Source organism: Pecten maximus, chromosome 7 (genome assembly GCF_902652985.1).
Source record: "Pecten maximus chromosome 7, xPecMax1.1, whole genome shotgun sequence".
Classification (NCBI taxonomy): domain Eukaryota; kingdom Metazoa; phylum Mollusca; class Bivalvia; order Pectinida; family Pectinidae; genus Pecten; species Pecten maximus.
Window position 1 is genome coordinate 34,556,881 of NC_047021.1, and position 11,031 is coordinate 34,567,911.

Consider the following 11,031-nt stretch of genomic DNA (forward strand, 5'->3'; position numbering starts at 1 on the left):
TATTCACACAATTACAGTGCAGTATGCTGTATCTTACTAATCTGCTTTACTTCATATAAACGATACCTTAGGAATGCTACAATAATTCTTTTCACTGATATAACAATTGGATCTGAAGTTGTTAGATTTACATACTAACTAGTAGTCTGAAGTCAGACCTAACATGACAACAAACAAACAGTGGATCGTTACACACGGACACGCTTCAGCGGTTGCTGACATTGTTGACATTTATTACTGATGTGTTTCGTCTCCCGTTTATTTTGTCCTGTAAACCGTAGAAAATTACCCTGTTGCATGGATCAAGTATGTAAGGGCTCACATGGAAATTAATCTTGTGTTGTTTTATAAATATCTATAATTTATGTTTTACAAAATGATGGATCACAACCACTTCTATCTATCATCTGAAAGTAGCGAGGTAGATGTGTTGAAATTTTCCCAGGGTCAGTAATGTTAATTTACTATGTAGGGATTTAGGATAGAATTTTATAGTAATTCAAAATTCTGTTATAAGATCTCCCTTTTAATGCTACAATCTGTTTATTTGTATCATTGTGGCTTGTACATAGTGTTTAATATAGTCTCTGTCAATCAGCTGACCAAGCATGTTTCTTTGGCTCAGGAGGTAGAGCCAAGGATTTTCACACTGGTGACCGCGGTTCAATTTGTGTTGTGGCACTAGGCAGGAATGAGTTTTTCCCAGTTCTTTAATTCACAATACTTTACAAAATGAATATCCAATTAATAACTTGTTATTTCATCGTTGAAAACCCACAGATCACTGCTGCTCTTTGGTTTGTTTCCATGCAGTACACAAATGTCAGCTAGAGCAGAGTCTCAGACAATGTTTTTGGTCAATTTAATAGAAATGCTGTTTACTCATTTATTTTATTTAATGTTTAGTTCTACTAAATATATCATGTTGGAATGAGTTTTACTATTATATTTTTCAGCTACATCTTTGACCGAAGTTTCTACAACGATTCAACTTTGCCCAAAACTTTAAAACCACCAAAATATTTCGAAATTAAGGTGAGAATGTTTGTACTAATGTTGTGTATACTGCAAGCTGATTATTTTCATGGGTCAAACATTTCTCAGTTTTCATTTTAAACAAAGGAATTAAATTAACAAATTAAAATTTGGGGATCTGACCATAAGATCGCAAATATTGCTCCCTTAAAAATTGTTTAATGTATGATTGTTGGTCAAAAACTCTGTCACTGTTGCAGAATCTTTCCCCTTGTCAGGTTTTCTTTATTTTTATCAGTAGACATTTGTCCCGAATGTTTAATAGGTATTCCTCTCAGTTATATTCAGCTTTTAAACACAAGATTTCATCGAGATTAAACGTGAATTATTTTCAGGTAACATTTACTCCTAGATCAAAGTTTCATGACCACGTCAAGGGCCTGAGAAATAGCGAAAATATCATCCCCAACAAAAATAATCGTCTATACAGTATTTGCTATTCAAAAAAATTAAAAATACAGGAATAAGCCTATGCCTGGTACATTCTAATGGGCTCGACCTTGTTTAATACAGATCATTTTTAATCCTATCATACATTGTCCAGTTAAAAGCCCATATGTCCTACTTTGAAAGTTTGTGTTACAGGATAAATTTAGTTTATAAAACAGTTTGGATTTGACTATGTTTCAAATACACTGTTACTAAATTTTTAGTCATATTTCATGTATCAATTTCACTCTGAAGGCAAAAATGTTGAAATAGCCAGATTGCATTTATATTCATTACACTTGCAGTTATAAATTGATTAAGCAATTTTGTAACTTCAGAATTTTTAAAACATGGTTCTGAAGATGCACATTTTTTCATCAATAAAACTTTATACGCAAAAATAATTCTGTTACGAAGCATTTGCTTTTTGAACTCAAAATGTACCAAGTCCATTGAAGTAGTAATATGAAAGTCTGTGAATCTGATAACTATCAGTGATATTTGATAAAGTTTGGCAAACATTTTTGGTTAAATCCTATGAAATTTTCATTTTCAAATGGCAACAAAGGAATCAGAGAGAGCTATTGATAGACAAAAAATTCCTACAATGTCCTGTCGATGAATCTTGCTTGTTGTTTGAACTCATGTTACAGGTATATTCCAAGTTAATGTTGATGTTGATTTAGCGGCTGAACTTTGATAACGATAAAACATCTAGGTACTTTTTAGTTGATAGCATGTAGACATAACTTGGCATCAGATACTTTTAAACTCTTGATTGAAATGCCAGGCTTCAGACATACACTGATGCCTTTCTAAATCAAGCATCAAACTGACTTCAGATTTTTCCTTTTAAAGTGTATTTCATATATGTACATGTATTTCAAAAAGGTTTTTTTTCATTAAAATTGAATAACTAGACAGCCTTATTTTAAGATTTAATGTTTACAAATTTACAGTATGTGGGACCTAGTTGTCTGGTTTATACAGGTGTCCAGATTATACAGGGTTACATAGAAATATATACAGTGGGACCTAGTTGTCTGGTTTATACAGGTGTCCAGATTATACAGGGTTACATAGAAATGTATAGAGTGGGACCTAGTTGTCTGGTTTATACAGGTGTCCAGATTATACAGGATTACATAGAAATGTATACAGTGGGACCAAGTTGTCTGGATTAATTAGGTGCCCAAATTGTACAGGATTTTGTCAAATTACAGTCAGCTTCGCGAACACTGTTTCATGTCCATGTCCATGTCCGACTCCAGGTTTAGTGATTGAGGTCATCCCTCCATTTTGTGTTCTATAGTACATCATGTGTCAGAATTTTTATAAAATCGTTCAAGAAATACAACTTCCTTATTCCTATTTTTATTATCAAAACAGAAACAGAATATGTGTGAAAAGTTAGCTACATTATCATATAAACATACAGTGTAGATGTGCTCATTTACACATGTGATGGATGTAAGCAGTTTTACATAATGAAAACTAACACCAACATTATTCTATAATGATTGTTTTCCTTTTACCCATAACTTCCTCATAGATTTTAATTTTGTAGATATTTGATATCTATGCATGTTACATGAATCGGAAATGAATTTACTTTTAGATAATTGATGTGAAAGGTCAAATGTCATTCAATATATCTCTTTTGACTACTTATTTCCTTAATATGAAAATTTATGTGTGGTTGCTCACAATAGAAATGTGATATGAGGAATTATATTTGATTATCTCCCTTGATAAGTAATGTTAGTCATGTGATATATTGATTTACATCTATTACCTCCCCTGATTATATACATTAGTCATGTGAGGATTTACGTGATTATCTCCCTTTGTTCTTTATAATTTGTATGATTTATTTCACATCAAAGATAATATTAATAGTTATATTGTTGTCTCGATTGTCAGGATGGCATTGATGACAGTATATTTTTCATGGGAGCATCCAGCAGCGGAGTTAGTTTTCACAAACATGCTGATGCTTGGAATGGCGTTATCTTCGGACGGAAACGCTGGTTTCTCTATGACATCCACCAAACACCTCCTGGAGGTAAAACGGAAACTATTTCATTTGTTTATAATTTTTTTTTTTTTTTTTTTTTGAAATTCATGAGTTCGATTTAAAGAGAAATTATATGGGCTCAGGAGAAGAAATTCGTGGAATTTCTGTGTCTCCATTAGGGGCACATTTAACAAGATATTGGTGGGTTACAGGTAAGATATGTTATAACTGTATAACTTATGAACCGATTGATGTTCTGTTAGACCTGTTATTGGCTATATACATCTCGGGAGGATTTGGTATTGCAAGGTAATAAAAACTGATGGAAATACTTATAATGTGTTTGAACTACACTTTCCCCATAAGCCCAGGAAAATGTTACCAAGATCGTTGCAGAAGAATGATTAAGTACAGTCATGCTAGCTTTTTATCTGATTAAAATCTTAAAACAATCTAGATTTGTGTAACATTTATTGAACTAAAATTTCCTTTCCTTTCATCTCTGCCACCAATATTGTCCCGAAGATAAACATGTGCTGATAAGTGGAATGAAATATTCAGGGTTTTTTTTATCTTGTTTAAAGTGACAATTTAGCTGGAAGGCACATTTCCCTGCATAATTGAAACATACACACCATTTCAGAAGCTACACATTTCCGTTTAGCTAACAGTTTTTTTTTTTTCTGTCTGACAAATTATTGATTTCAAAATCAGTGTAAATCAAATATTTATTCAAGAAAGGAAATGCATGCTTCATGACAACCTGCTCAACAATTCACAGATAGTTTTATGTGATGCGAACAAACAGCTATGTTCAGAATGTAACATTTCAGGTCAAAAAAAGAATCAAGAAAGAGCTAGCTAGCTAGCCTTAATATGTTTTTTCCTAAATTATTGAAATACATACTTATCAATGTGTTAGGTTAGGGTTAGGATTAGTATGTATATACCAGCAACCTTGGCCCCTCACCACCACCTTAAAAAGGAAATCGCTCCCTCATGAAATTTCAGAGGGTAGTTTCATATATATATTATCAATCTCAACCTCTCCATCCTTCCAGGGGTTTGTCCGAACATTCCTCAATGGACATATCAGAATGCATTCTATATAAATAGTATATATATCTTTATGTGTGTACCTGTACAGGTGTGTATCCTGGGTTTACACAAGGGGAGTGGTACAAAAAGCTTTACCCTCACCTGGACGACGCCCACAAACCCCAGGAGTGTATACAGGAGGCCGGGGAAATATTATACCTGGTAAGTAATACAAGTAAACTCAGGTAGACTGTAATCAGACTGTATCAGTAAATCCAGGTAAAACCAATAATAGAGGCTTATTTCTATATAAAATCAGGTTAACTTCAAGAAAGGATACAGGTAAACTCAGGTAAACTGTAAAACAAACTTAAGAACAATTTACCTGGTAAGTAAGCTGTCTGATACAGGTAAACTCAGGTTAATTCAAATACAGGAGACAGGTAATTCAGGTAAACCGTAAAGCGAGCTGAAGTTCATCCTGACTAAAAAGGTAATTTACCTAGTAATTAAGATAGTTTGGTACAGGTAAATTCAGGTAAATTATATCACCAATAAGGGTTTATTCAGGTAAACAACACAAAGAGAAGAAGTAATAAATCTGCAGGGTTGATATGGATAAATTCAAAGATGGATGATAAATCTTGTTACTCTAAAAGGTATGTGTGTATCCATGCCTGTTACTTGTTTTTATGATGTAAATCACCTCAATGTCAAAATGCAAATTAGTATCACAGTTTAATAGTGTCAAATTATTATTTTTACAAATAGTAATTCATGATAGCGTTTTTATGATAAAAGCAGTAAAGGTACAATCCTTTTGTTTTAATTTGTCTGAAATAACATTAATCAATATTACACTTCTTTTTCAAATGTTCCAATACATGATGAATTTTCAAGTAATATAAATTAATTACATAATGGTACTCGATTGTTGCTTTAAGTGCAAAATACTTTGTCTTGGAGGGATTCAATGGCAAAGACAATGATTTCAATGATAAGTTATTGAATCGATTGTCTGTTAACAGCCGGAGGGAACATACCACGGCACCATCAATTTGGGTGACACTGTAGCAGTAGGTATACAGAAGAAACGTGCTAAGACCAAGGAGGAGCGCCTGTTTTACGAGGGTAAGGTTAGGGCAGGCAGAGGTTTGAGGGTAAGGTTAGGGCAGGCAGAGGTTTGAGGGTAAGGTTAGGGCAGGCAGAGGTTTGAGGGTAAGTTTACGGGAGGCAGAGGTTTGAGGGTAAGGTTAGGGCAGGCAGAGCTTTGAGGGTAAGGTTAGGGGATGCAGAGCTTTGAGGGTTAGGTTAGGGGACGCAGAGCTTTGAGGGTAAGGTTAGGGGACACAAAGGTTTGAGGGTAAGGTTAGGGGACACAGAGCTTTGAGGGTAAGGTTAGGGCAGGGAGAGCTTTGAGGGTAAGGTTAGGGCAGGGAGAGCTTTGAGGGTAAGGTTAGGGCAGGCAGAGCTTTGAGGGAAACGGTTAGGGCAGGCAGAGCTTTGAGGGAAACGGTTAGGGCAGGCAGAGCTTTGAGGGTAAGGTTAGGGCAGGCAGAGCTTTGAGGGTAAGGTTAGGGCAGGCAAAGTTACGAGGGTAAGGTTATAGGGCAGGCAGAGCTTTGTTGTAGTGTGAGATTTTCTTTAATTCATACATACTCAGAAAAAATTAATAAAAATAGATAAGTTTAACATCAATTAATGCTATTGTAATGGTGGTGTTGAATACAGTAATGGCTTACTGATACTAGTATGTAAACGGATATTAAAATGACCTGATCAACAGATATCTTGAGAACCATTTCTCGTAGTATTCAATTTGATTTTGTTGCTTTAAAAGACAAATACAGATTAGGATGGGCAACTATTGTTCATGTAACTTGTGTCCAATCCTTTTGCTGTATATTGGCAATAAAATATGTTAAAACAAAACCAATACATATGTACCTTTGTATTTTACAAACAAACTTGTCACATCTGACTTAGCAGTGTACAACATGGGAGTAAGAATTTAAGTTGGAGTTGTCATATTTCTTTGACTTCCCTATATATATCTCAATTTCATCCATTATCTTTGGACACAGAGCTGGCAGTCTCTAATGAACTGGGTGGACTTTCACAATCAGATGAGAGAAAAAAGAAACTGGAGTCAAGAAAAATTCAAATTTACACCAAACTCCAACAATTACTACCAGGTAGGGCATTTTAGTTATCATTTCTTATCAGGAGGATGTATTCTGTGACCAGCTTGATAATGTTAGCATTGTCATCCTTTGACTGAAAATTAAAGGTCATTGTCAATTTTAAATGTCACCCCAGTACTGTTTGCTCAAACTGTTTTAATTTTTTAAGGTTCACCTTCTATGAAGTAATATTATTGATAGACATGGTCGCCTGCAGGGATATGAACCTGACTTCTAAAGTTTAGAATGAAGTACTTTATACAATGACTTTTTGTTGAATTTGACAGGTAATGCTGAGGTGAAAATGAAACAAGGACAGATGTATTTTGATTTACAACGACTGAGGGACGGACTGGAAAACACACAGAAAGCAATTGACCTTGACCCAAATTTTGTCATCGCTCATCTTAACAAGGGCAAAATACTCACACAGGTATAGTAAATATATGTTTCTTGGGTTCTACAAGTTATTTATACGTACACATGAAGCCATTATAAGACAGAGATAATGTGTTAAACTTGTTGTTTATTCATCAATTCCATTTGCTGATTAATTTACTTTATTTGCCCTTTGCTAATTTTTTACCTTTGTATTATTGTTTGACCTTTGACTGATGGTTGACCTTTGTGTGGTTGTTTGACCTTTAATTGTTGGTTGACATTTGTGTTGTTGTTTGACCTGTCATTGCTGCTTGACCCCTGTTTGGTTGTTTGACCTTTGATTGTTGTTGACTTTTGTGAGGTTGTTTGACCTTTGAGTGTGAATTGACCCCTGTGTAGTTGTTTGACCTCTGTCATTGTATGACCCTGTGTGGTTGTTTGACCTTTGTCATTGTTTGACACCTGTGTGGTTGTTTGACCTTTGACTGTTGTTGACATTTGTGTGGTTGTTTGACCTCTGTGTGGTTGTTTGACCTCTGAGTGGTTGTTTGACCTCTGAGTGTTTTGATTGACCCGTGTGTGGTTGTTTGACCTCTGTCAATGTTTGACCCCTGTGTTGTTGTTTGACTTATGTTGTTGTTTGACCTCTGTCATTGTTTGACCCCTGTGTGGTTGTTTGACCTTTGATTGTTGATAACGTTTGTATTTTGGTTTGACCCCTGAGTGTTTTGATTTACCCCTGTGTGGTTGTTTGACCTCTGTCATTGTTTGACCTCTGTCGTTGTTTGACCTTTGATTTCTGGTTGACCTTTGTGTTATTGTTGGCTGACATTTGTATGTTTATAAACATGTTTATTTATGTTTGAGTTGTACATATGTTTCACAGTTGAAGAAGAATAAAGAGGCAGAAGCGGCTTACAACAAGGCTCTCGCCCTTAATCCTGACCTCTGGGACATCCACGCTGCCATGGGAGACTTTTTCATGAACAATGGCCGTCCAGCCGAAGCAGTTCCACACTTCAAAAGGGTAACACTTATTGCTATAGTCACTTCATTATAAAAATAGAATTGTATTTTATAAAAGCTAAATAGTGTTAAAATATTGATATGCTGGAAGATGTCATCTAATATCTGGAGCTTTTCGCAAAGAACATTGGCTATACGGCATTATCTTTGACGGTCTTATATAGCATTATACTTGAAACATATTTAGGTCTGTAAGGGCTGGGAGTTGTAATATACTAATGCAGTATGAAGTTAGTGTAGCATACAAATATGGGAGATTCTATAGATCTCTACTGACAAGTCATGAAGAGAATACTGACATGTCAAAAAAAGTTTGCATTTAACTAAAAATCAATTAGGTGAGGGTAAATCATGAACAAGGTATACATTTAATTATCTGGAGATTCTTGAAAATCTACAAGGAGAATGTGACCAGGTGTTTCCGAATGGCTTGTATTTTTTGCTCATCAGCAACATCTACATGGTAAATCTAGGTGAAATCCAGGCAGTGAATCATTCTTAAAATAACAATTTAATTGGGTCCACCATATTCACTGATAAAAGCATAAAACACATTAAAATTGTATCGATTAAAATAAATACCTGGGTACATTATACAGAGCTATGACTTGTCCAGTATATTGTACGTGTATCCGTGTATCGTTAACAGGGTACGGAACTACAGCCAGATATGATGCCGTTCTGGTTGTATCTTCAACAAGCACAACAGCAAGCAGGTGATAAGGAAGCTGCCCTGAACACAGCGCAAATTCTGAACGAGTTGCGCCTGAAAAACATGAAGACAGAACCACTTCAACCTGTGAAGAAGTCTGGATAATAAAAAACAAAAAAAAACAGCGAATACTGGATAGCAGATAGTACAGTACTGCCCACAGGGGTTTGGCACAAGTTTCCACTCCACAGTCCATATATAAGTATAATAATTATGTATATGGACCATCGGTTGGGGATTTGAGCCAAGTCCCTGAGGTAATGCCAGGATATAGATTCTGTAGTCTGTGTTATGTAGGTACTTGTAGATGGTATATACTGTACCAGTTTAGCCTGACACAACATGTCCCTGATTTTACCAGGTAGTTGGGTTTTTTCTCAGGTCTACGATTTAGTTGTGAAAATATTTAAACATTTCTACATTTTTCTGCCATTGTGGTTGGCCAACAATACATTCCAAAACTTCAAACTTTCCTTGTCCCAGCTAGAGCAATCTGTTCAGATTATGATGATATATCTTAGAATTTATAGAGATTATTAAAATCTCCCACTTTTCGTTATCCCATAAATCTGGGAGGACTGGAACCCCCTGCCTCCCTCCATCTATGTGACTAATGTGAAAGTCTCAAAGTACTTTTTTTAAGGAAGCTGGTTAGCTTTAGAATTTTGTTGGTATAAGCACTTTTTAAAATTTTTAAAATTCCAACTTGAATCCACTCCCTCCCATCTCTATAGCTGATGTTAAAGTCTCAAAGACACTTTTATAATAAAAGTGGTTATTTTTAAAACATTTTGTATAAGCCTTTTTCAAATTCTATAGCCAATTTATTTTAATATGATATTCAAGGGAGGTAATTGGAGGGGAGATTATTTGATGCATTTAGTTTCTAAAAGTAACTAAATTTTATTTTTATTTTTTTTATTTTTTTTTTATTTTTTATTTTTTTTTATTTTTTTTATTTTTTTTTTTTTTTATTAAAGAAACATTTGGAACAAACCTGACAGTGTATAGTACACTTGTGGTTTAGTTTACAAATAAATCCTCAAAAAAAAAATTCATAATGGAGTCCCATTTATCTGAACTAGCACTACTGTTTAGTAATCCGCTGTGTTACTATATATGGATGTTTCCTCCTCACCCAGTCAGTTAAGTGCTAATAGGGCCATCACAGTGATTTTTTATGTTTACAAATCATTATATTCACAAAGTTAGAGGTTGTGTTGTGTTACATTCCATTTTTTATGTTAATTTATGATATTAATTGTTATTTTAATTTAAGAACAAAAGTGTGTTGAGTTTTATGTAAAGGAGAAAGAATATTTTGTGTACATGTGTGGTCTGTGTGTGAGCTTGTCGTGTCTGCATTGCAGTGTGACCTAGTGAAGTGCCCCCCCCCCCCCCCCCCCCCCCCCCCCCCCCCCCCCCCCCAATCACATCAAATCTGCACAGTATAGATTTAATTAGCACTGGTATATGTAGTTAGCACAATTAGATTTCACAGGTATGGGTTTTGGTTTTTGAATCAAATTAACAAAATGACACTGAAATTGTATATTAACAAGTTGTCAAGTAAGTTTTCAAATTTTTTTGATTTCTGCAAAAGTACTTTTTTGGCGGACTCAAATTCAGCGCATAACATTCACTGAATTTTGAAAGATTGCTACAATGACGAACAATCTTGGTCTTAATATTTTTTCATAGAAAACAACATAAACAAATATACAATAAGCACAATCAAAATTTGGCAGAATGCATGCAGCACAAAAACCGCTAAAATATGTACCTTTACAGAACTAGCAGTAGGTATATTTTATTATGATATATTTTTTTTTTTTTTTTTCAAACATGAGAAACCTGGAACAGGTTGAAAATGTATGAGCTTACAAATTCCTAATATGCGTTACACACATTAGAATTCACACAGAACAAAATTCCTAATTATAAACTAAAATGTCAGAACACAAATGTTTGGAAAGGGAGTTGGTTTGTTCAGTTGAAATAACGCATACAATTCATTTAGGACAGTGTAACAAGGGAGATAACTGTTGTTAAGTATCGATACAATGTGACAAGGGAGATAACTATTGTTAAGTATCGATACAATGTGACAAGGGAGATAACTGTTGTTAAGTATCGATACAATGTGACAAGGGAGATAAATATTGTTAAGTATCGATACAATGTGACAAGGGAGATAAATATTGTTAAGT

At 34.6% G+C, this 11,031-nt stretch overlaps 1 protein-coding gene across 4 annotated transcripts in view; it reads left to right on the forward strand.

Annotated features, from left to right (window-relative positions):
- The window catches only part of LOC117330673, a 48,926-nt gene extending 39,058 nt beyond the window's left edge, over window positions 1-9,868 (forward strand). For all 4 annotated transcript variants that reach the window (XM_033889109.1, XM_033889110.1, XM_033889112.1 and 1 more), the window contains 8 exons: window positions 957-1,035; window positions 3,388-3,529; window positions 4,629-4,741; window positions 5,548-5,650; window positions 6,604-6,714; window positions 6,990-7,135; window positions 7,970-8,110; window positions 8,759-9,868. In XM_033889109.1, the coding sequence (XP_033745000.1) occupies window positions 957-1,035; window positions 3,388-3,529; window positions 4,629-4,741; window positions 5,548-5,650; window positions 6,604-6,714; window positions 6,990-7,135; window positions 7,970-8,110; window positions 8,759-8,926 (1,003 nt within the window). In that variant the 3' untranslated portion in view covers window positions 8,927-9,868. The remainder of the gene's footprint in view (window positions 1-956; window positions 1,036-3,387; window positions 3,530-4,628; window positions 4,742-5,547; window positions 5,651-6,603; window positions 6,715-6,989; window positions 7,136-7,969; window positions 8,111-8,758) is intronic.
- The last annotated feature ends 1,163 nt before the right edge of the window (window positions 9,869-11,031 follow it).